Source organism: Anser brachyrhynchus (genome assembly GCF_964034855.1).
Source record: "Anser brachyrhynchus genome assembly, chromosome: 16".
Taxonomy (NCBI): Eukaryota; Metazoa; Chordata; class Aves; order Anseriformes; family Anatidae; genus Anser; species Anser brachyrhynchus.
Window position 1 is genome coordinate 15,494,774 of NC_137734.1, and position 26,098 is coordinate 15,520,871.

At 44.6% G+C, this 26,098-nt stretch overlaps 1 protein-coding gene across 1 annotated transcript in view; it reads left to right on the top strand.

The window, feature by feature from the left end:
• The first annotated feature begins 2,815 nt into the window (after nt 1-2,815).
• The window catches only part of RALGAPB (Ral GTPase activating protein non-catalytic subunit beta), a 69,471-nt gene continuing 46,188 nt past the window's right edge, over nt 2,816-26,098 (top strand). Inside the window, 9 exon segments of the mRNA XM_080557824.1 lie at nt 2,816-3,034; nt 9,215-9,427; nt 10,080-10,282; nt 15,474-15,637; nt 16,360-16,546; nt 20,554-20,685; nt 21,941-22,119; nt 25,162-25,310; nt 25,421-25,637. Coding sequence (XP_080413950.1) covers nt 9,245-9,427; nt 10,080-10,282; nt 15,474-15,637; nt 16,360-16,546; nt 20,554-20,685; nt 21,941-22,119; nt 25,162-25,310; nt 25,421-25,637 — 1,414 coding nt within the window. The 5' untranslated portion in view covers nt 2,816-3,034; nt 9,215-9,244.

Below are 26,098 nucleotides of genomic sequence, written 5' to 3' on the forward strand. Positions count from 1 at the left end.
TCCCTCGGGTCGTATCACTGGTCACTAAAGAGAAGAGATCGGCGCCTGCCCCTCCACTCCCCCTCGTGAGGAAGCTGTAGACCGCGATGAGGTCTCCCCTCAGCCTCCTCTTCTCCAGGCTGAACAGGCCAAGTGACCTCAGCCGCTCCTCATACATCTTCCCCTCTAGGCCCTTCACCATCTTCATGGTCCTCCTCTGGACACTCTCCAACAGTTTCACATCCTTTTTGTACTGCGGTGCCCAGCACTGCGCACAGTACTCGAGGTGAGGCCGCACCAGCGCAGAGCAGAGCGGGACAATCACTTCCCTCGACCGACTAGCAATGCCGTGCTTGATGCACCCCAGGATACGGTTGGCCCTCCTGGCTGCCAGGGCACACTGCTGGCTCATATTCAACTTGGTGTCAACCACAACCCCCAGATCCCTCTCTGCGGGGCTGCTCTCCAGCGTCTCGTCGCCCAGTCTGTACGTACAGCCAGGGTTGCCCCGTCCCAGGTGCAGGACCTGGCACTTGCTTTTGTTAAACTTCATGCGGTTGGTGATCGCCCAGCTCTCCAATCTGTCCAGATCTCTCTGCAAGGCCTTTCCACCCTCAGCAGCATCACATGGACCTCGAGACAGTACGTGGCAGGGTGCTCAGGTTCTGCCTGAGGACGGGTTCACCAGCACTGTGGTCTTTAGGGTTGCTATGGGGTTTTCCCAGGAGAACACAGCTGCATCCATCATTCCTGCAACTGAGCTAAAGGATGTTTAGTGAAAACATGCTACTGCACTTCACAATAACAACAAGGACACACTGGTGGTGTCATCACCGGGTGCCCAGTGGGAGCTGCCTTCATGTGACCCTGGTGCAATTAGCTGGGAAGTTCCTCCTACACCTGCACTGACCCTTTGATGGGCAATGGTCATCCGGTCAGCATCACTACAGGCACCCAGGATGGAGATATTCCCAAGTGCTCCAACAACAGTCCCACCGTGCCTGCACTGTTTTTGGCTGTGATAGAGTTAATTTTCTTCACAGGAGCTCCTGTGGTGCTGTGGTCTGGATTTGTGATGAAACCAGTGTTGATAATGCATAGATGTAGCTGTTGCTGAACAGTGCTTACACAGAGTCAAGGTCTTTGCTGTTTCTCATGCCGTCTTGCCAGTGAGCATGCTGGGGGTGCACAGTGTTCTTCTTGCTGGGAGGGGACACAGCCAGGACAGCTGGCTCCAGCCGACCCATATTCCAGATCATGCGATGCCGTGTTCAGCATGAAAACCGGTGGGGAAGTTTTGCAGGGCTGCCAGTGCTTGGAGACTGGCTGGGCATTGGCCAGCCAGTGGTGTGCAATTGCATTTTGCATCATGTGTTTTTTCTTTCTTTTTGTTTGTTTTGCTTTGTTTTATTTCCTCTTTTTACTTATTGTACTGTCTATATCTCACCCCTTGAGTTTTCTAGCTTTTGCCTTTCTAATTCTCTTCCCCCTTCCCATGGAGGGGGAAGCGAGTGAGTGCCTGTGTGGGACTCACCTGCCCACCAGGGTTAACACACAGCAGGGTTAACTCATGCTTTTGCTTTGGAGAGTGAATCTGAATCCTGCATCTATACAGACGGAGACTTGCTAGCCGGGAAAGAAAAGAAAGCAATGGTAACTTTTTTTGCACACTAATAGGGATAACATGAAAACAGTAAAGTGCATGAATCCTGCAGTAAGAGGCAGAAAATCCAAACATGGCAAACTGCACTGACCTGGAGAGCTAAAGCAGAGGGAGCAGCACACAGCCCAAAGACATTATCAGTCCTTTGGAAAACATGTGTTGAGTGCAAGAGAACAGAAAGGCACCTTGCCAGGGGCTGCTGTGGATAAATTCTGAGTTCTCCTTTCTCCACTGCTGTCAAGCTTAGTGCAGGGGAATGGCAGGAGCGTTTGCGCATCTGGTGGAGCAGGCGGGGGGGCAAGAGAAAGAAGGGCTCAGCAAGCAAAGAGTTTGTGACTGCCTTCTGGGATGGGGTCAGCGAGCCAGCAGCCAGGTCGGCATGCTGGGTTTGGTTGTGCAGTGTCCCTGCATGGGCCGTTTGGTTCTGTGTCCCGCTGCTGGGGCATCAGACCCAGCCTCCCCAGCCCCCGCTGCGTGTACTGGTGCAGCAGCCCTCCAGAGCGCTGCTTTTTTTGCACCAAATACCGGAGAATCATGCTCCTGTGAAGGACTGCACCCCTTGGGGGTGGAACAAATGGGTGGTACGGAGGCTTACGGTGAAAGCACCGAACAGATCTTCGCTGCGAAAGCTCTCGCCGCTCCCTGTCAGGCAGCCACTCGTGCACGGAAGCACACGGGACAGAGCTCTTGCCGCAGGACAGCGGGCACATTTCGCGTCGTGACAAATGCCGTTCCTTCAGCAGGAGGCGACGGAAGGGGTTAAAAATCTGTCGGCAGGCTGCGGGGTGGTTTGGCTGGCACTTCCCTGCCGCGCCGAACGAGGAGCAGCGCGGGTAGCCGAGTGCTACGGGCAGGAGGTGCCTGCGGGCAGCGGCTGCGGGGCGGGCCGCTGCGGGTTGCGTGCGGAGCAGGGCCGAGCTCCCAGCGCTGCCGCCCCGCGGGGCCCCGTGCTGCGGGAACGGGCCCCGGGCCGAGCCCGCCGCCGCCGCCAGCCCGAGGCACGGGGCCCGGGGCACCTCTCCCGGCGGTCTCGGGGCGGGCGGCCGCCGGCGCTGCCCCTTTAAGAGGAAGAGGGCGGTGGAGGCGCCGCCGCGCCGGACTGCGCAGGCGCGCAGCGCTTCCCCGCGACTTATTCGGCGCTGCCCGCGCGCTGGGGTGGGGCGCTGCGGGGCGGGGGGGCCGCGCGCGTGCGCGCTGCGGCGGGGCCCGGCCGTTCGCCGTGCGCTTTGTGGCGCTGCCGGAAGCGGCCGCGGGGAGCGGAGCGCAGCTGCGGCGCGGTGGTGTCTGCCCTGGGTCGCCTCGGCCGCCGCGGGCACCATGGAGCCCGCGGCCTGAGGGCGCAGCGGCCGGCCCCGCGCAGGCCCGACATGCCCGCCGGGCCCCTCGGCGCAGGTGAGGCGGCCCCGGGCCCTCCCGCGGCGGCGCTGCCCGCGCCCGGCCGCTTCCCCTCCCTCCCCCCCACCCCGCGCCGGGGCCTGTGGTGGCGGCGGCGGCTCCGGAGGCGGCGCCGAGCTCCCGGTGGCCGCGGGGCTCCCGGCGGCTCCGCCACGGGCGCGGGCCTGGGCGCGGCGGGAGGGGACGGGCGGCGGAGCCCCCGCGGCCCTGGCCCTTGCCCCGGCGGCCGGCCGAGGGCGGCGTTCCGGCCCCGGGAAGGGCCGAGCGGGGCCGGGCGGGTTGGGGGGGGAGCTCCGGTCCCGCGGGGGGGAGAAGTTTTGTGTCTCGGGTTTTACCCGGGCCTCCCGCAGGTAGTGCGGGGGGTTGGGGGGGCCCGGTGCGGTCCCCGCGAGCTGTGTGCTGGCTGTGTTTCCCCTCAGTTACCTCGCGTCTCCTCCGGTGCTCAGGGCCGGTGGGCAGGGGATCAGGATCAGGTTGGTCTTTAGGAGGAGGTGAGCAGCCGCTAAAGCCCGGCAGCAGGCTCACAGCCCCGGCTAAGGGGAGCATCGGCTTTGGGAAGCCCCTTCCTCGCTGTGCCCTCGCGGTTGGTAGGGCTGCCCAAGGAACTGCACCGGGGAAGAAGCCCAAATGTGAAATAAAGCACTGAATGAAAACTGTTCTGGGGCTGGGTCAAGGAAATACACTTCTGCGGAAGAGTTCCCTAAGCAGTTTGTGGCACCAGTGAGGGCTGCGAGAACTCCTTAAATTCTCAGATGGCCTACCTGAGAGACTGCTTTCTCACCCCAGCTCTTACAGATGGGGTGATAGCATGAAGCAAATCAGTAGCCATGTCTGAGTAATGAACCTTGACAGCAGATTAAAATAGCCAAAAGTCACCAAACTGACTGATGGTTTTGCTTTCTTATGGCTTCGTTAATCTGCAGATGTGACAGTACCCAGGTTTTAGGCAACCTTCTTCACCCCAGGTGCCTGGGCTTCCTGCTTTGGCAGGGCTGTGTCCAGGGGTGTTGCCAGGAACCACAGTGGTAAAGGGAGCTCAGACCCTAATGAGCAGGGAGTGCAGGGGGAGATGAGTCTCTAGCTCTGGGGTTTAAACAGTGCCTTATGTCTGAAACCCTGTCTTTCCTGGCTTAGCTTCGTGTACTGACTTCTGCTGCAGCTAGGTGAGAAAGCTGGACAAATTCACCTTCCCTGGGCCAGGGGAGCATCACAGCTCCACTCTTCTGCTCAGCAGCACTGTGGCTGAATGGCTCACCTGGCCTGGGGGTGGAGGACACAAGCTCCTGTTCTTCCTCTGCTTGATCGCTTCATGCTTTGAATGTAGATTTTTCATTTAACAGTAATCCTGACAGGTATCTCAGTTTATTCTTTAACAAAGTGCCAGCTTCACACACACAAAAAAAGGCTTTCAGCAGAGGAGGGCCTGTAGGGTTTGAGTTTCTCAGGGGGGCCTTTTGTCGGTTTTGCCTGCTGGCCGCTCTGTGCGGTGTCTGTTAGTGCAGTGTGCGCTGGGCACGCAGCATACCTACCTACTGGGTGGGCTCCAAAGGCGAGCTACCCAGAGGAGCATGCACTTCTGCAGTCCCGGGGGACTTGCTGTGAGAGTGGTGCTGAGTTTTCATCTTGCCAAGACCTGGACTGCTCTCTGTACCCTCCAGCAGAAACTTGGAGGGCAGAGGGGCAGCAGTGTCAACTTGGGGCGAGGGGGGACCCTGTTTGCCATGAAATACTTGTGTAGTGTATTTAATATCCCAGAACTTTATGGTGTAGTCCCTCTGTATTGCTGTTTGTTTGTGTTAGGCTCTGCCCTCTTCAGCGAGGTCTTGCTTGGGTATCTCTGCTGATGGTCTTTGCTTCTACTCTATTAATAGTATTCCTCCCATTGAATTTTCAGCCCAGGCTCTGCCTTTTTGGTTCTGATGAAACCAGGAAGCTTCCATTTTGGGGGGATAGTTTGTCCTTATGCTCCAAGCCCTTTTGTGTTTGTTGTAGGCAAACATCTTTTACATCTGAAGTTGCTGAGCGTGAAGGGCTAAATGCACCCTGCACCCCCCTCTGAGGAGCTGCTTCCTACACAAATGTTGGTTCTTTACCCTCGCCCTGCACACACTCCGAAAACTCGACTGCTGCTCAGGGCTCTAGGATGTTCCTTTGACGTAATTGCAGAATGGGGGTCTGTTATTTAGATGGTTAATTCTCACCAATCTTACTGATCCAGGAGTTTAAATATTTTGGCTGCATCTATTCATCTGAAGGCTTTAGGGACTAGAAATAAAACTGAAATATCTTTTTTTTTTATTTTTAGTTTTATGAGCTTGTTAGTAACTCATGTTTGCCAACTTCTGGAGTTTTTATGAGTTGAGGATCTTTGGTCTTAAATGCTGAAACCGCCTTTTTTGGTGGTTTATATGACAATAGCTATGAAAATTCCTAAGTTGAAATGGCTCTGGAGGTAATATATTCAAATTATTTAGCATTCTAAGGAATATTGGAAGTACATTCAGTTTTGTAGTACACATATTTTAACTCTGTAGCTGTTCCACTACTGTTAATGCTAGAAATTTCTTTCCAAATCTGTGTCTCTGTAAAGATCTGAGGTTATTTTATTTATTGCAGCCTCCAGGAACATAAATGAGTTCAGTTTCCAAACTTGTGTGTAAAGCTGCTTGGTGAATTTCATAGTTCTGCTTATTTTTCTTCCTTTCCCTAATTAGGTAGTCTGTAACCCTGAAAGTCTTCAGTGATTTTGTACCTATTTCGGTATGGAATTTGAATATTCTCCTAGATTTCACGTGGCTGATGTTACCTGAGCCACTCAGTACTATTTTTGAAACTGAAATGCAATACATTGCAAAAACAGGAATTAAAATCAAGGTACTCTGGTTGTGTGGAGTGAAAATTGTGTTTTTTTCAAAGTTGTCTAGATGTTTAAGTAATCTGATAAACACATCCTCTTTGGAGGGAGTGGTCGTCTTCCTGTGAAGCATTAGGTACCTTCTGTATGGAGCTTTTTCAGCAAGTTACAGGGCTGCCGGAGTGTTCTGTTTTCGCAGGTTCAACATGAAAACAGATGTAATGGTGAAGACTTACTGGCATTTTTCAACTTAGGTCCAGTTTCAAGAAGCCGAACTGTAGATGGCTTTAGCTATACCACGGTCCTAACAGATGATGACAGTTTCTAATTCCAATGGCAGTTAGTGGGATCTAAAATGAAAAGCAACTTTTAGTCCTTGCAAATAAATGTAGGAGGCACGTCAATAGCATTAGGAAATCCTGCCTTAAAAGGATTTTACATCTGAGATAGTTCCTTGGTTCATTGTTCCTCGTATATTGATAAGTATAGCAGAAAATTGTTTTATGGCAAGACCAAAGGAAGCCTTTAATATTGATAGAATTCACTCTTGAGCATTAAATTTGTGTTGGCAGTCAGGCAGGAGGCTGGGTGTATGTGGCACCAGGGGTTTTGGTTACCCCTGTGCTGCTGCCAAACATCGTACACGTGACGTGGCATATCCCAAATCTGTTACAGATGCTCCATCTTGCAGAATTTGGGAAGGTTAGCCACAGGAGCTGTACATCTTTTGCTTTGGCGTGGCTGGGAGCTGCACGTGAAGGGATGTGGTCGCATTACCTCGTGTCAGTACAATGAGGATTACTCAAAATGCTTCAGAATTTGTGACTCCCTGTCCTATGATTTACTTTCGTCTTCTGTAGAGGGGCTGCCTACAATTTCCTTGTGCTGTGCAACACTTCCATGCTTCTGGGAACCCTGTGCTAGTTTAAGGGCAGGCAGGGCGGGCGTGCTGGCACTTATTGGCAGGCTGATAAGTTCCTGCCAGGCGGGAGCTGCTAGCTCCTTCAGCTGACACATGCTGGTGGAAACCATGCGCTGCTAGCAGCTGAAATCAGTTTATTTAAATCAACACTCTGGCTCTCAAATGGTGTTACCTGCTCCTATAATGGACTCCTGTTTCAAATGGGGAGTGCATTTGCACTTGCCTTTGGAGCAGCCAAGCTGGGGGAAGGGAGGCCCACGGCGCTGGTGGAGGCTCTCTGCAGGCTATGGGGGAAGGCAAGAGCGTGTGGGGTGGGTGCAGTTCCACTTCTACCCCTCGTTCTTTCCCTCCCAGCACAAGCTGGAGACTAAGGCGGTGTTCAGGTAGGACTGGAGGGAAGATGAAGAGGAAGTCCATTGGGTATAGGATCTGAAGAAAGGGAAAAGATAGCAACAGGGAAACCTACCTAAAGAAGTTAACCAGTGAGTGAAGCCATTACTAAGGATGATGGTTGTAACTGGGATTGTGGATCCTCTTCCCTCTTTGGTGGTTTTGTTGTTGTTGTGACTTCTCAGTGTCCCAAGAGCTAGTGTCTTGGAAGTGTTTTCATCTAAGCTGAAGCATCATGACGGTGGTGGGACGGCCGTTCCCCTGCCATTGCTCACAGAGGAGGAAAATGCCCAAAGGATGCTGAGGATATGCTTCCTGCGGGCTGCACCTGCTCTGAGTAAACTGCTGTCAGGTGAGCATGTGTGGTTGCTGCCTCAAACCAGGAAGGACACAGTTTGGAAAACCAAGACCTTGCTGCCTTGCCTTGCCTCTTCCCGAGAAGGGAGTTAGCAGGCTTTTTGCGCAGGTTTTTAGGTGTAAGTCAGGATTTGGGGAGTGAGTTCAGTTGGCAGACCTGTTTAAATGGTGGCTTGTTTCTAGGAAGGTGCATTTCCAGGCCTGCCTTCTTGTTTGGTTTTGGGCCAAGAAACGTGTAATGGAGGCATTCAAAACATTCCCTGTGTAACTAACTAGTTGCCAAAGTGCGCCAGCTAAGTATAGCTGGCAAGCGGTCCTCAGAGCGCTGCTCATCACAGCTTGAGCTGATCCGAGCTGTGGCATGCTTCTGCCTTCCCTCCCGTGCCAGCCCTGCTCTCCTTGTTTTCTGTTGTTCAGGTGGTCAGCCGGCACAAGTAACTGATGCCAGAGCTGGTGTGCGAGGGGGGGAGAGGGAGATAGTGCTGTCCCAGTTCTGATGGCTTAGGCGACTGCGGTACCACCTGCTGAAACAGCAACTCTAAGTTACTTGGAGTAGGTATGAAAACCTGCTCTTGCCACCTCTCCTGGATGTGTGTTCTCCTGGCTCCTCTGTGTGGTACAGATCCTTGTCTAACCAGAGTGAGATCAGATCTTGATCTGGCTTAAAAACTGTCCCAGCAGACAGGAAACTTGTGCTGGCTTAGCTTTCCTACCGCGCTGATGAGCCAATCTCTTAGAGCTGCCTGCTGAGGCTGGACCGCAGCCTGTGGCTAGCTGCTGGGCTCGTCACACGCTGTGCTGCCCGGAGCGGCTTTCTGAAAAACAAATCGGTGGGGTGTGTGTGCTGGTGCTGCAGCATGGCCCGCTGCTCTCAAGGCAGAAAGGCTTTTTTTTTTTTATGCTGAATGACTTGAAGTCAAGTGCATTGACTTTACAGGGGTTAGAAATGCAATAGTAGTCTATACTGCAAGTATGACAGATTTGGTAGCAATGTGTGAAGTTAAAGTGAAACTATGAAGTGAGACTGGATTTGAAGTAGTGATCCAGGAAGGCTCAGTAAGGCCTTACATCGCTTCAGGGTAAATGCACTTTTCATTATCAGTTACTCAAAACTGACGGCTGAAAGTTTTGATTATTGCATGCTCTAGGATTGAATGTATAAAAAAAAAAAGTCGGAATTTTGTCTTCCAAGATGAGTAAGACTTTCTTGTCAGTTTCCTGGTATGTATTTCTAAGTGCTGTTCACCTGAAGAAGGGCATAAGGTATGAATGGGAACCATTGCTTATATGAATTAAATACATACATACGGAGTGATTCTCTGTTTAGCCAAGGAAGTCCTGTAAGCAGGAATACCTTTTCTGCAGGGTTGCCACTAGCTGAAGATGTAAGGTGAAGCTGCTGCTTCTTAAGATTTTAGTGTCTTGAATGGGCAACTAGTTCCTAACTGAAACTTTAGGGGGGGGGGGGGAAATGGTTTAAAAAAAATAAAATCTCAGCTACCTTAAAAACATTAAGGTTATATAACAGCTGTTAGAATCTCTTACGGGTCTTCAAATTCATTAACCTTGAATTTACAGTAGCAAACAACTTCAGTGTTGGTAACTGTTTTCATAGGTATTTCTACTGATTGTCTTTCTTGCCTCCTCCCCACAGGTATTATTTGGTTTGTAGCATAGAGGCACTATGTACTCGGAGTGGAGATCTTTGCATCTTGTCATTCAAAATGATCAGGGTAATACCAGTGTACTTCACAGCTATCCTGAAAATGTGGGGAGAGAAGTGGCAAATGCAGTGGTGCGTCCTCTTGGGCAAGCTTTAATTACATCATCAGTTGGAAGTGAAAGTTTACTAAAAACAGACAAAGAAGTAAGTGCATTTCCTTGGATATCGTAATTTTTCTCATGCTAGAGTGGTCATTTAAATAAATTATTTTCTATAGCCTCTTTTTCTTTAGTAGTCCAAGTTTTTTGAAATGTACTGTATTTTTAGGTTAGTAATCTACATCATGTTTGTGTTAGCAGCCAGTTCACAGCAACAGTGCACTTCGTGACCTAGTAGTGAGCGATGTGTGGTGTTGGTGTTTATCTGAGCTGCTATACCAGGAAGTTCAGGCTAAAGAAGCAGGGTGTGGAATTTGAATTTAGTGCTTAACACATTAAAGCCTTTGTGGAGTTACCTTTGTCATTGTTGAAGCAACTGTGTGACTTTTTTTTTTTTAAGTCTTGGTATAGCATATGTATTTATGTACTAGAATTTGAAAGTCTTCTGTTACATCACCTTGTAGTTGTCCAGCTTGTTGTGTGTTCTGAAGGGTTCTCTAGGCTGTTTAGACTAAAGACTTTCTTTGTAAAGTCATGATACCATATGAAAACACTAAGTCATTAATTCATGCCTACGTCAGATAGAAATGCCTGTACTGCATAACTATGGTTACATTGTTCCATTAGAGCCAATGTGCACTGATCGTTGTTTACTTGCCCAAACTTACTTTTAACAACTTTGTTTTGTGTTTGCATAGGTAAAATGGACTATGGAGGTAGTTTGTTATGGACTGACCCTCCCTCTGGATGGCGATACTGTGAAATACTGTGTCGACGTATATACAGATTGGATCATGGCTCTTGTATTACCTAAGGACTCCATTCCTTTACCAGTTATTAAGGAACCAAACCTTTATGTTCAAAGCATTCTCAAACATCTTCAAAATCTCTTTGTACCGAGGTGAGTGTCAGGCTGGTAGTGTTTGGGGTGGGAGAGAGGCACAGGAATTTGGACCCATAGTAAGCAGGTAACCTCTGTCAGAAAAGCCTGATGAGCCATGCGGACTCCTGATTAATGTAAGATTGCTATTGTCGCAAAGTTACAAGGAAGATGTCACTCCGTACATGTCTTATGGTTGCTGCTGTGTTTAGGTAGTTATGGATTGTTCATAGACTCAAATGTTTGCTGTTCTGAGAACTTCATGAACAATCTCTATTACGTGAATGGAGGGGGAAAAAGATTAAATAGCATCACTGTGACCATGTGTAAGTATCATGTAAAAACTGAGATAATGAAGAGCACATCATGGTAATCCCATGCCATCAGAAGCATATCAGAAGTGTGGTCACCTTGTAGTTAGTAACTTCTCAATGCCTACAACTTGCTGCCTGTTGAATGAGCAAAACTATGTTGACCATCTTTCACATTTTTCAAAGAACCCGGCAGAAGAGTGCTTGCTACCTGACAACCTGATGTTACACTAAACATGCTTAGATGATAATGTTGATACTCTTGCTTCTAGCTTTTAGACAAAAAGTTATGCTACCTTGGGTGCCCTCAACATCATATTTGGTGTATAGTTTATTTCAAATGTACCTGGTGATGTTGAACATGTTGGATAAAGAAGATGTTATAACAGTGCCCTGTGAAACAGTACTTAAATGCTTGTTGTCTGAAATTACTTCACGTTTAGTACTGGTTTGTAAGTACCAGAGCATCTACTTTACAGAAGTATTAATGCTATATCACTGCAAGTGGCTTCAAAATGTTCTTCTGTGCTTGGATTACTTTATCTGAAGGTTGTGTTAATAAAGGGCTTTGAATAGTAATTCATGCAACTTGAGATGAGAAGGTCACTGCTATTTGTTGATTGTCTCAAATTCTACAACCTAACCGAAATTTTCATTGCTCTTAACTTGCAGTGGAAAATGACATTTTAATTCCCGTTAACGGAAGATCAGGGAACAAATTTGAGGAAACAATTCTTCAGATTAGACTTCAGCATAAAGCTGTCTCTAGCTATTGGCAGTTTCTTGGTCATTGTGTTGGAGATGCCAAGGAAAGGCAGATGAACCCAGCCACTTCCTTCCTAGTCTGTTGGCCATTAGCCTAGGCCTGGCTGATGCCTTGACTAGGCTTAGCTGGGTTTTTTCATGGGACTTTGATCATGAGAATAAAGTCAGAATTCAGTATACAGTAGCCTGCCCTGAGACGAAAACAAGAACGTGTGGCCAAGAAGAACAGAAATAGCGATACCTCCTTGCTGCTGTCTTTCCACCTTCAGTTTCAAGCCTCAGCACTGAATGCATTTCTGCCTGAGTCTCAAATATTTTACAGCTAATATGATTATTTTCAGATGACTAAGTATCTTTATGGACCTAACTATTGAAGACAATCCCATCTTTGTGGCTTTTTGTTACACTGCTGATTCCTTTATCCGAGGTCTTAAATTTTCTGTATGGTACGAGTCTCAAGTCATTGTTTTTCAATAAAGGAGTGTGAAGGCCCAGAAAAGTGGTATACAGATTAAATTTACTTTCCTTTAAATTTTTTTTAGCTGCAAGGAAAATGGAAAAGAACTCTTAAAAATCTCCGCTGGATATGAATAATCTTAAAAGCCCTTTTATGGTGTGTGTCAGTTCTTTGGGCTCAGTCTCATGTAACTCCTTACATGCCTGATAACGTACCAATGAGGTACTGATGCATGATGAGGCTGAAAATTTTTGTTTAAGAAGTCACTTGATGCAGACACAAGGTATGCTTTCATTTCAAGCACTAGGTCATCATAACTAAAAATAATGAATATTTTACAATACAGTAATGGTATCAAGAGGTCACTTGGCTACCTACCAGTATAAAGCTGCAGTACAATGAAGTCTAAACATGGAGGTAGAAGTTCCAGATAGTCTCCAGTGAAAGCAGAGCTCTTTCAAAAGTTACATCTACATGTCTAGAATGTCAAAAACACTGGCCACTGATAAATGTGAAAATTGTTAAAGAAAGTCTGTCCTGCTAGATCTAATACAGCTCTCTAACAGATACAGAATGAAGTATGCTCTCTGAGAATCCTTATTCCCTCGGCACAGTGGAGAATGCACTCTTCCCGTGCCCACTAAGTAGTTCTTACTGTGATCCCTTGCCTTGCTGGGAATCCTTATTCCCTCGGCACAGTGGAGAATGCACTCTTCCCGTGCCCACTAAGTAGTTCTTACTGTGATCCCTTGCCTTGCTTTGCACCAGAGGCCTTGTTACCAGGCTGTTTTGTCTCCTGTGTGCTGTTGGCACTACTGCCGTTCTACCCTTCTGCTCCAACCTCATTGATGGAGGCTGAGGCAGGCTGCACATGCTGGCTGTTGAATGAAAGAGTTACCCTACGGATGCAGGGTGACTGTAGACCTGTGTGCCTACATACACACCATGAAGTGTAACAGCTCTTCTCTTCTTCGAAGAGCCCCAATATGTAAATGAAACACTTTTTTTTTTTTTTGTGGCTGATGTTGGCAACACTTCATGTTCAAGTTCCTACTCCATTTTAAGAAAAAATTCTTCAGGTTTCTCTTCCGAGGAGCTGTGTTCAGAATTCATTCCAGCAACAGGCAAGCATGTTATAATGAAGATTAAATACAGCATTGAGTTGTGTGCGCCTTGCTTGAGAGAAAGAATAAGCTTGCTGTCCTTTGTCAGTACAGGGGAAAAGGAGAATACTTCCTGGATTTACCTAATGAATGCAGGTGGCTGGTGCTGATGGGTGCCTGTAGAACGCTTACTCAGGAGCTCTTGTAGCAACCTGCATTGAACTGTCTCCTGGAAGTAGCCTGATCTTGTGGGGAGATACCAAGCCTTAATTAAAAGCCTATTTCCTATACAGGTTTGTGATTAAAGTAGCTTCCTTCCTTAACCTGGTATCCTGGAACCGATGAGGATGCTTGGCTGCCGTAAAAGTGGTGCAAGTAGAGTTGTGGTGGGGGTTTGAGACTCTGCAGAAGCACAGTTCAGGTGTAGTAAGTGAACCTTAAGTTGGTGGTTCAACTTAAATACCATTTCAGGAATATATATCCAGCAAATACAAAACAGATATGTGTAAGCAATTCTAGTTTGAAAGCTCAAGGAAATCAACTGTTCATGTGCACAGTCCTTGAAATAGCATGATGCTAAAAAATTAAGAATGATGAAAGGTGAGCAAGTTGTTTCCTTTTCTTCTATCTGCCAGACTGAGTAGAGAAAGGGTGGTTGCATCCTTCCCTCCAGCACTGATGTTCTGTCCACACCTGCAGAAATGAGGGCTTCTTTTCATGATGTAGTTGAGTATTCCCCAAGCAACTCCAAGGCTGCCCATGTCTAACAAACACTATGATATTCAGGAATTAGTTATTAGTGTCAGATAAAATTCTGAAACTGCCAACTTTTGTTTGAAGCATGGAAAGAAAATATGAAAACTTTTCCCTCACCGTGGAGCATAGACATGGCACTGGTGTTTTCTGTCCAACTAAGATGTCTGGAAACTCTTGAGAGACCATGGGGCATGTGACTTTTTGGTAACTTCTAACTTACATATGAAATCATGGGAGCGATTCTTGTTGGGTACGGGTGTGGGAACCAAAAGGACAGGTCCTGGGGAAATCTTCAGATGTGAGCCTGCAAAATGCTGCCAAAAAAGCTTGCCATTCAGTTGATTTTGTGGAAAAGAGGAACTGATAGATGGATGGGGACGTCACAGTTGCCTCAGATTAGCTCAGAAGTATCCCATTAGTCACATGGAGTTCCTATATGTCAGTCCCTTTACATAAGCTTGCTTGATTCTTAGGGAATCAAGTCTTGAGACAGACTTTGAAACTTCAAGAACAGCAAAATAAGGATATTCTTTGAGCTCTGTTGTTGCTTGGGAGAATAGTGCTATAACCAAGGCAGGACTTGCTTGTCCCGAGCTTTGTGAAATGATCTGGTAGGATAAGCACTGCAGTAGAACAACCCACTGAAGTCCTGAACTGCAACTAGTAGTCTGAAATTTTGCTTTAGATATTATCTCGTCTCTTTGTAATCTTGTTTCCAGTACTGTAATACAACATTATTCTATAAAGATAAGAGTTGATTGTATTTTTAAAAAGCATCTGTCTATGAATGATCTCAATGTGAGCTACTAATCTCTAAGAAAATCAGATTTTTATGTAGTGGATCAGCATGTTCATGAAACGCTTACTGTGCAATGTGACTTGTGGCTTATACCACATTGAAAGTGTTTGGCTGGACTCTAGTAATGCTACTTAGTAGTCTGGATGGTAATATCTTTATGATTTTTTTTCAGCAAGTGGTAGGAGGGCTTAAGCTTACAGCTTGAAGTTTCAAGGATACAACTTGAAAAATGGCTTGCATATATTGCACAATTTAATCTGTAATCCCTTTCACTCCTTAAACATTTAGGCTTGCTCTGCTTTGTTTACTGTTGTCCTCAGACATTTTCAGGAGCACTTCATATTACTATTCTTTACCCAGTTTTTTTTAGTTTTTGCATTGTATAAACTAACAGGTTGGAAGAGAGTCTGCTACTTGTGCAATGCTTCACGTCACTCAGCAGTGGCAATGTGTAACTGGTTGTTACAGTAAGGAAAAATGACACTGACAACTTCTCTCCTTAGCCCTTCTTCCTTTGGTGTATTTTGCCTATTTAATAACCCTCTTTAGCATTTTTTCTTAAACATAAGGAATTGGAGGCAACAGTTGGTTGTTTGCAAGCAAGAGGTATACTAGGAAGAGGTTAAATCAGTTTGCTAATGTTTTTGTCTAATTCCAACACACTCGCCTGACTTGCATATGGAACAATTAGTGATGTCCCAACAACATTAACGTTGTTTGTTCTAAGATAGATTCAATTAATATAATGGATTATACTTTGTCCGGTTAAAATGTTCGCTTTGTGTTGGTGAATTCCATGCCACGTAGAGGAAAGTGTTATGGTACATCTTGTTCTCATTAAGGCAGCGTTAGGATGCTCAGAGACACGGTTGCGATGCAGAGTTATATGTTCTTGGCTCGAATTCAATAATGTTGATGTTTCTGCTTGTAATTCCTCAAAGTTCAGGTTATTGTACGCATTGCTGTGCAGAGCCCTTCACTTCCTGCTTGGGGACTCAAGTAGCACTTTCTTCTTTTGCAGGCCAGACCCAGGATCTAGTCAGATTAGATTGTGCTTGCAGGTTTTGAAAGCTGTCCAGAAACTGGCTCGTGAATCAACAATTATGGCAAGAGAAACCTGGGAGGTTTTGTTGTTATTTCTTCTTCAGATTAATGACACTCTTCTAGCAGCTCCAACTGTGCAAGGTTTGTGTTAAACTTTCATTTGGTTCAATTACTGAACAAAGCTTTGGCTCTGCTGGATGCTGACCTGCCAGGGGAATGGGGGGGAACCTGTTAAAAGCTCTTAGAGTGCAATAGCTCTCGTAATTCTGCTACGCTACCCTGAAATAAAGTGTTGTCAGAAAAGATTGAATGCTTTCTCAGTCCTCTGAAATGTATTGTTGCAGAACAACAGACTCTGTACAGACGCAGAGTGAAGAGTTTCAGGTAGCATCGTTCCCTATTTGTGTCACTGAAACCTGTATGTGCCTTCTAGTTTGGCCTGACTACTGGAAAAATCATTATCAGTTTATACCCATTTTAAAATAAATAAATTATATCAAATATTCTTTGTGATGGAAGACAGCCTAAGATCGGTAGCTGAATTCCCGGTATATCTTAGTGACACATACATATGGCTGGGTTCTGTGCGTTATTTTTGGTCTTTAAAAAAAAGAAAAAAAAAAAAAGAAGAAAGTTAATTGACTGCAGGAAGTCATCAGAAATCACTCTTAAGTGAAAAATGTCGAAAAATATGATACAAAACTCAATCTTTATGCAGTTATTGCTTAAAATGAAATCTAAATGTGTGAAATGTAATCATGACATTTGTGAGAGTCCTTTAAGACTGAAATATTCTTTGGAGAGATGTCTGAAGTTATTTAGATTGAGTACTCACTAAAGGTATGCTTTGTTTCTGCTATAAGGTGGCATTGCTGAAAGTCTGGCTGAAAAATTAATTGGCGTGCTCTTCGAGGTGTGGTTACTGGCTTGTACACGATGCTTCCCAACACCACCTTACTGGAAAACTGCCAAAGAGATGGTGGCCAACTGGCGACATCACCCTGCAGTAGTTGAGCAGTGGAGCAAGGTCATCTGTGCCCTTACTTCCAGGTATGAGAAATCCCACAGAAATAAATATACATAAATATGCAGATTTCATTTAAATGTATATAGTATGTTTTCCCATTTCAGTTTCCCTCAGTAAACAGCTGGTGTCATAGATGATCTATGATCTATTCTTGACACAGTAGACTAAGACTTGTAAAGCGGGATAAGATCCTAAGTTTGAAAGCCCCTGTTGTAAATATATATATATATACATGTGTATACACACAACTGTACACACGTGTTCAGGCACATATGTCTTCATTCTGCAAGTGAAGATCTAAATTGGTTCTTGTTACTATATGATCTGAGCATTTCTCTGATAATCAGCACTTTTCTTTGTGTGTGTATATCAGTCTTCATCACTGACTTCATCATGTCGTGTGAGGAATGAATCATTAATATTACAATTGTGTAGTATTATAATCTGTACGTGTAGTGACAGTCATCACCAAGCTTACTAGGTGCTTGTTACTGCTGAGCAGTGTCTGCGTGTTGCTATGTTTGAGGTGGCTCCTTGAGTTCTGCATCTCCTGCTCTCCGGAGCAGACCTGGCCGTGGTGACGTGATGAGCCAGGGGCAGGCTGCAGTCTCCTTCCCCCATAGTGGGTCTCAAGGACAGCAGTACCAAACCACACTGGGCATTGATTGGAACAGGAGGACTGGGGGGGCTGTAGGAGAGGATAGGCTGTGGCATGAGGCCTTAAATAGTGAGGAGAGCCTCAGAACCCTTAATGATGGGGTCTTTGTGGTGTGAAGTCTTGGTGGGACAAATCTCATCCTCTTCGAGGAGAAAACTTGATTGATTGAGGAGCAGGGGAATTGGTCACCTTTTCTCAGCTCTCCTTAGACTTCAGTAATCATTTGTATGAAAGTTTGAAAATGTGTTAAAACTGCTGCATTGTGAAACATTCAGTGGTATGCCTTTCTGCAAGGGTTTATTTAACCTGGTGAAAACTTGCTTTTTAGTTACTTGTTTAAAAAAAGCAAGTGCGGATGGATTTTTCTAGGTTATGCAGCTACTTGTTAAACCTGTGGGAAATAAAGCTGCAATACAAGTTCTGTGTATTTCCCACGTTTTTTCTTCAGCTATTTTTAGTTCACTAGATGTAGCATTGCATAACAGAAAATATTTTATGATTCACTGATCTCAAAAGCGCAGCTCTGTCTCCAAACATGCGTTGGTGTTCTGTTCCATGTACTTCATGCCCACATTTTATCTTCCACTGTTGACTAACAGTCTTAGTTCTGTTGATGCATAATCTGCAGGGATTCTGTAATGTTGTAGTCTGCTGTTCTGCTGCATAGTAATGTTGGTTTACATCTAATTCATAGAAAACTGAACTCTGATGCTAACTTTGCATTTAGTTGTATTTTAAGCTGTGCTTTTAATACTTTAGTGAAGCTCCAGCTTCAACCAGTTAAAGTGCTGTTTTAGTAAACACTTGTCTGAATTGGGCTTTCAGCAATAAACTTGTGAGTAAGAGTCTCAACTTAAAACTGCATGGAAAGCTATATTTAGAATTCTGTACACACATGCAGTGTTAGTCTGTATTCATGGATATGACTTCATAGCAGAATAAAACCAGGGTCTTGGTTGTTGTCGTACCAGTAGATACTACTTTTACCCCCGTATGGTGTTCTAAGTCAATTTTATCTGATTGTGCAGGCTGTGTGGATTACAATTTTTCTGTTTCTAGACGTTTTTGAAAAAGTCCCAAAATTTCAGTTAAGATTTGATCACGTTCCTCAAAGAGCTGACTTCTTGCAGTTCATAAGGGGAGAGCTGCAAGTGTAGAGTCCTGCACCTGGGAAGGAACAAGCGATGTGTCGGTACAGGCTGGGGGATGACCTGCTGGAGAGGAGCTCTGCGGAGAAGGACCTGGGGGTCCTGGTGGGCGACAGGTTGGCCGTGAGCCAGCAGTGTGCCCTGGTGGCCAAGAAGGCCAATGGGATCCTGGCGTGCATTAAAAGGAGCGTGGCCAGCAGGTCAAGGGAGGTGATCCTCCCCCTCTACTCTGCCCTGGTCAGGCCTCACCTGGAGTACTGTGTCCAGTTCTGGGCTCCCCGCTACAAAAAAGACGGGGATCTCCTGGAAAGAGTCCAGTGGAGGGCCACAAAGGTGATACGGGGCCTGGAGCATCTTCCCTATGAGGAAAGGCTGAGAGACCTGGGTCTGTTTAGGCTGGAGAAGAGAAGACTGAGGGGGGATCTTATCGATGTGTATAAATACCTGAGGTGTGGGAGACAGAGGGATTTGGCCAACCTCTTTTCAGTGGTCTGTGAGGACAGGACAAGGGGTAATGGCCACAAGATAGAGCACAGGAAGTTCCGCACCAACATGCAAAAGAACTTCTTCACAGTGAGGGTGACGGAGCACTGGTACAGGCTGCCCAGGGAGGTTGTGGGGTCTCCTTCTCTGGGGGACATTCAAGGCCCGTCTGGATGCCTACCTGGGCAGCCTGCTCTAAGGAACCTGCTTTGGCAGGGGAATTGGACCTGCTGATCTCTAGAGGTCCCTTCCAACCCCTACAATTCGTGATTCTGTGAAAGCAGTGCCTTCTGCACGCAGAGGTGCAGGGCACGACTTTGCAAGGTGTAAGTCAAGGCTAACACCAGACTTCATGGGGTTGTTCAGAACTAGTTAGTTCCTCAACAATACACTACAGGGTGATCCCTCTGGGGCACAAAGTGTAAATGGGTGCTGAGGCATCCATTTTGGCATACTGGAGAGCAGTTACTGCCTGGTAGTAGGTACGTTTATTTCTGTTTTGGTCCCGAAGATGGCTGCTTGTCCTAAAGTTCATTGGCTTGTCAAGATGACTAGTCCCTGTGATAGACTGGGGTTCCTTGTGCACTTTGACTGTCTTTTGCATTAGTTGGTTGCCAGTTACTGTAGTCCTCAATGCTGAGAAAGAGAAAACAGTAACTCAGCTTACCCACGGCTGACTGTTAAACTAAGAGTTAGACTTCTGTTCTCCCCTGTCACCTAGTTGTAATGTTTTTACCTTTGTAAAGCATATGGCTTGTATGAAGCTCTGCAAGTGGGCAGTGCTGAATGGGGCACTTTGTGTCCATTAACAAGCACTCTTAGTTTAGAAATAAGGATGTGAAAACTGAAGTGAAAAATGGTACTACAAGAGAGTTTGGCTTAGGGAAACAAAAAACCAGTCAGGGAACATCAGGAGTTTGAGAAGGCACCACTCAGTTCTCTTCCATCCTGTTAGGGAACGCCAAGATTATGTTGATCAGGGAAAGGAGCCTGGAAGCTTGCAAAGTTGGGGATAAAGCAGGAGTCAAATCAGACAGGAGTGGCTCAGAGAAGCTCACCATAAAGATTTTAGTTCGCTTATCTAAGCCATTATCCTCATGATATTGCACTGCTTTTAAGTCCTCTGTGGGTTTCCCTTCCACTGTTCTGCAATTCTCAGATTCTGTGAAAGAAAACTCCTATCTTTCCTTTTTTTTTTTTTCCCCTCTTTGAAGAGGTTGCTATTTTGTGGATTGCCGTCCTGTGCTTGTTGCAGGATTGCATTGAGTGTTGTTAGTGGGCTGGTGTAAATCTTAAGTCATCAGTGCTTTGTAATTTAGACCTATAACCTGATGTGACTTGCTGATGTCATTGGACACTTCAGCTAAAAAACCTTGGGGATAAGGGCTTAAAGTCCTTGATTATTATTTCTTTTGTCCTTTTTATGTAACATCTTGTCACTTAGGTATGTGCCTATGTTAATTGGCAACTCCCCTGGCTAAACACATGGGAGAGCTGCTGTGGAGTGTTGTGCTTTAACAGCTCTTTGATTTGCTTGAACCTTCAGGCATGCTCCAAGGCAGGTACAGGTACCCTTCCAAGCTTAAAGGAGGCTAAATGATATAAACTAGATTTCTCTAGGAAGATTTAAGATGTTGCATTGCTGCTTGTGGCCTCCTGCTGATTTCTTTGAGGCTCCAATGCACAGTTAAATTTTGAGGAACGTTAACTGAATGACAGATCTATCTGATTTGCTCTCTAGATTGCTGCGTTTTACATATGGACCTTCATTTCCTCCATTTAAGATTCCTGATGAAGATGCTGGTCTGATTCCTCCTGAAATGGATAACGAGTGCGTTGCACAAACCTGGTTTCGCTTTTTACATATGCTGAGGTATTATAATTACAATCATCCATTGTTCACATTTTTATGTTATTTTTATAAAATTTTGAAATAAAAAAATTCTCTGGAGATTGCTAAGTTTTATGTACTTAAGTAGAATAAAGTGTGAGAGACTTGTACCAGTGCCCTGCAGCAGTCCAGTGCAAGGTCATGAGTGGGTTGTTCCACTTTAAACAAACCAGTTTGCATTCTGAGTCAAGGAGTTCAATTAAAAAATGTTTTCAAGATCCTCCAAAATGCCAAATAGCTAATAATAAGACTTCAATGGAATTCTGTTTCTCTGAGATAGCAAACAGGAAAAGCAGAACAATAACTCTGAGATGTATACTGCTTCCATTTGCTTTCCAGGGTGTTAAATTTAACCTACAAAAGATTATTTTTAAAATGGGTGTCTCTCTTTGTTTTTATGAAGAAAGTTATATGGTTAGTTTTAACATGTATGGTACTCTTCCTTAAATTTGCAACAGAACCAAGTGGCATGCTTTGTTCTAAGGATTCTTGGGAAAGGTATAACATTAATGTTCTGAATTGATAGAATATTGAACTTTTTATGTAAAATGTTATTTACTAATTAAACCTAAATGTCAGACAGTTTAAAGCTTGCTTTTTTTTAAACTAATCAAAAATCCGTTCTTTTTTGTAATTTGTGATAGGTAATGTTGCAAGTACTGTAAATCTGGTCTTACTGTTACAAGGTTTGTGTTTGTCAGGGAAAAAAACCTCAAATTTTTACATCCCATTCACCTTCTAGTTATTTTTTGCTGGCAATATGTAATTCATTGCTTACTGTTTATGAATGATTTTAACAGTGTAAGAACCTCTTAAAAACAGAGTTCAAAAGACCTCATGTATAGTTAATGGTACGGAACTGTGGCATTGCTCTCTAGTGTATGCTTCAGTTCATTGAGTATTAATAAAATTATTAAGTCTATTTGGGTAAAGTTTGAAGCTTTTTAATTTTTTATTCTTTTATAGGTATGTATTAATAATAATAAAAAATATTTTTAATGCTTAAACACTACTACCACTACTACCAACTCAGTAAGGAAAAATTGACTACATAAAAAGCTACAAAAAATCTCCAATAGAAAAATACTGGTACAAGATGCTGACATTTGGAGTTTTTTATCTGATGCTCTTGTGTTCCTGTTAATTAATTGCCTTCAACTATTGCATCTTTAAGCATTCTTAAAATCTGTTCTTAAACTGACTAAAATATATTTTTCTCTCTTTTGTGTGTGCACAGTAATCCTGTGGATTTGAGTAACCCAGCCATTATTAGTTCTACCCCCAAATTTCAGGAGCAGTTTCTGAATGTGAGTGGGATGACTCAAGAACTGAATCAATACCCCTGCCTTAAACATCTGCCTCAAATATTCTTTCGTGCCATGCGTGGGATCAGCTGTTTAGTGGATGCCTTCTTAGGTAACACTTTTGACTTACCTATGGATAGCTACAAGTAGTAACCTAATCCTTTTTTGTTCTTTTCAAATCTGTATTCTTCAGAAAACAAATGTAACAATTTATCATAGCAAATATATCCTGGAATTGATAGGGAAGGGACCCACAGCCACTTTTAAATGACCATCTGTGTACACAGTAATTACGTTTGAATGCATAAATTTGCAGGTAACCTTAGTTTTAAATAAATGCAAAGAAAAATTAACTGTTGTGTTCAACATACATCTCTCTTTCTCAAACAGGGCTTCCTTCTCTCATTGTCTAACCGAGAGTACAAGTGTTATGCTTTTAGCATGTTGTGAGCACTGATGACTTTGTATTTAAACTTTGTGGCAACAGCTGTGTGCAGTGCCCCTTTTCTTGTGAGGTGTTGATTTTTGACTGGCATCTTTAGTTATTTATACTATGATTGCTACTTCCACTTAGTTTAGGATTAGTGGGTGGCTACTACTGCCGAGAAGAAAAATCTGTGTTTCTTTGAACAACTTGGTTACCAGCAGACAGACTTCACTGAAAGGCAAGGTAGATGTAAACACTGGCTGGTGATTTTTAGGTAACACCATACAGTACTTGAAATCTAAGGCGTTATTTTAAGTACTCTTGAGGCTTATTGAAAATTCTTCAGAAATAATGTGCTATTGTAAACTCTGAAGAGCTGCCTGTCTCCTACTGCTTTTTTGCTTAAATGTCTGCAAACAAATGCTGTCATCTGCCAGAAGTGTGAGCTGATAGGAGACTGCAGAAGACTTGAACAGATTAAAAAAGAAACTGTTTAGAAAAAAAGAAAATGGCTGTGAAATTAGACTGTCATTGGTAGTGTATTCCCCACTGCAAACAAGCTTTTATTGCTGTAGTTTTCACATTTGGAGGAATCGTAGAATGTCCCAAGTTCGAAGGGATGCACAAGGATTATTGAGTCCAACTCCTGAGTCCCCAAAGAACCACCCAAAAGTCAGACCATTTGTCTGAGACCATTGTCCAAACATTTCTTGGACTCCAGCAGGCTCGAAGTTGTGACCACTGCCCTGGGAAGCCTGTTCCAGTGTCTGACCGCTTCTCGGTGAAGAACCTTTTCCTGATACCCAGCCTGAACCGCCCCTCTCGCAGCCTCAAGCAGTTTCCTTGGGTCCTAGCGTTGTTTAAAAAGTTACTGAAAAATAAAAAAAAGAGCAAACGGTCAGTTTTCAAGTCCACAAATTGTGACTGTTCTAGAAAGTTTTTGAAACTACTGCTTAGACTGTGATCATGAATTGTGAAACCTGTTGTGTCCACTGTGATTGCTTTTCACTAATACTAGATGTGAGATTTTAAATATTCATCAGTCTATCAAATACTACCAGAAATTATGAAGATTATATGTAGGCAAAATGTGGCTTCACCTCAAGAAAACAACCTCCTCGTATTACTCTGTCAAACTGTATTCCTCTCTGTGATGGTAGGATTTGACCGTCTCCACTGAAACTATAATAAAATAAATATGGCCAACAGTGCATTGACAGGGAGAGAATCCTTCCTGTGCAGTGCGTTTTTTTTTTTAAAAAAAGGCTTTTAATTATAGCATGCATTGAAGAAAACATTCTGTAACTGAGGTTTTTGTGAAACCTGGGTTGGTAATTAATTTTGAGTGTACGAAACAGTTTGTAATTAAAGGCTTGTGAGAAGAGCAGGGGGAAGTGCTGTGGGACTGTCAGCTTTGCACAGTACCTTTGCTGGGTGTTTCCTACAGGGAATGTCTGGCCCTTAAAAATAGTCTGGGTTTCTTATCTGAGATCTTTAACACTGGCGTTGCAGTTGGTCTTTTGTGGTCTGCATCTGGGTGTCCAAGACTCCATTTGCACCTGGGCAGTGGCGATGAGCCCTCAGGTGTGCACGTGCTCAACTCCTGTCTTGGGGGAGGAAGGGGATCTGGGACTGAGGTTTGCTGCATTGCTGAGCACTTCCGTGGGCTCCTGCCAGCCCTGACTCTGCTGCAGGCACACCAGGACCTTTGCTCTGTACGTGAGCTTTTGGTAGGATGGTGAATTGGAGACTTCAGGCTTCTGAAAATCTGCTGTAGCAAGATGAAATGCACGGTGTGCTTGAAAGTCCAGCACTCAGGCACATCAGAGCTTTCGGAGAAGTCAAATTCAAGCTCTGCGTGGATGGACACACGCACACACAATGTGTTGTCAGGCAGGTGTTAAAGCAGCAGCGTGGACTCCTTCAACTAAGGCTAATGAGATCTCATTACCTTCTATACCAAGTGCCAAAGCACATTGTTTTTATCTTGCTCTCTCTGACATAGTTAGGCAATGCATGCATTTGGCAAAATACTGCACCATCTTTAAAAAAAATACATACCGAAGTAATAGTTTCATAGGGCATACACTACCATTTGTTTGGGGTGCAACAGTGATGACTTGACAGAAGTCAGTTGTCTTTTAATGTATGTGTTAAGCATTGAGGTGCGTAATGTAGTCAAAAAAATCTGTCAAATCTTCAGGCATGCTGCAGTTTTGCACTTAATTCTTCAAATGGGGTGAGAGGGCGGTGATATTCAAATGGGAAGAAGTGGTGTTTGTTGTTTCAGATTTTGCAGAGAGAATTTCTAAGCTAGTTACTTCTGATTCTGTGACTAGAAAGAGTAGCTCTTATATACCACAAATACTTTCTTGAAACTAGGTTTTACGAGATGACTGATCTAACATCCTGCTACCATAAAATTAGAGCTTGCTCAGCTTTCTTGCCATCTCTTGCACTGGCTTTAGTATTTGTTCAGTGAGCTGACTGAGCTCACTGTTAAGCGTTTGCTTATCTAATACAAGCAGGGTTTTCTTTTGTTTGTGCATTTATTTTTGCTAGCAGTAAAAGGGGAAAGGTGTTTTTCTTACTACTGCTGTCTTTGGGAGTGGGGAGAGGGAGAGGAGCTAGTCTATTTACAGAAGGTCCAAAGGCTGAGTAACTGTGCTGCTGTGTATGAGCTTATGGAAGTCTTGCTGAAAGCTTGCTTTATTTCTTGATCTACAGGCATTTCACGACCGCGGTCAGACAGTGCACCACCCACGCCAGTAAATAGGCTGAGCATGCCCCAGAACACTGCTATCAACACAACTCCGCCCCATAACCGAAGGCATCGGGCAGTGACTGTGAATAAAGCAACAATGAAAACCAGCACTGTAAGATTTCGTGTTCCGTATTTAAGTTCTTATCCCATTTGATAGCTTCCTTGGTTAGAGGAAGTCATTTATTTGTTTCTAGGAGCTGATTTGTTCTTCTGTTCAAATAGGTAACTACTGCACATGCTTCGAAAGTGCAGCACCAACCCTCTTCTACTTCCCCACTCTCCAGCCCAAACCAGACAAGTACTGAGCCACGGCCACTACCAGCTCCTCGCAGGCCAAAGGTTAACAGCATCTTGAACCTCTTTGGATCGTGGTTATTTGATGCAGCATTTGTTCACTGTAAACTTCATAATGGAATAAACAGAGATAGCAGCATGACTGGTAAATATTACTGAAAAATATATGTACATTTTTTTCCTTGTTTTATTGACATTTCCTACCTGCAAGATTAACATATGCATAATCAGAAAATAAAAATAAAATCTAAAGTGCTGTATTGTGGTTAACCCCTCCCAGCTGAACTGACACCTGTTATTAGCCCAGCAGGTGTTTGGGGGCTTTAAAATTAAATAAATAAATCACTTTTCACTGTTAAACACTCACTTGCTCTAACAAGCATGTCAGTCCCAATTATGCTAGTGGGAAAAATGTTATAAAGTGAAGAAAATAACGTATTAAGAGTCCGTTTCCTAATTTGATATCTACCAGAGTAGCTTGTGGAGCAATGGCAGCTTTTTTTGTGACTCTTTAATGTTTGAAAAATTGTCAAACCTCGCTCAAAATATTGCATAAATTGATACTTCTTGTTTTTGGAGAATGTTATGAAAACAGATGATCCTTAA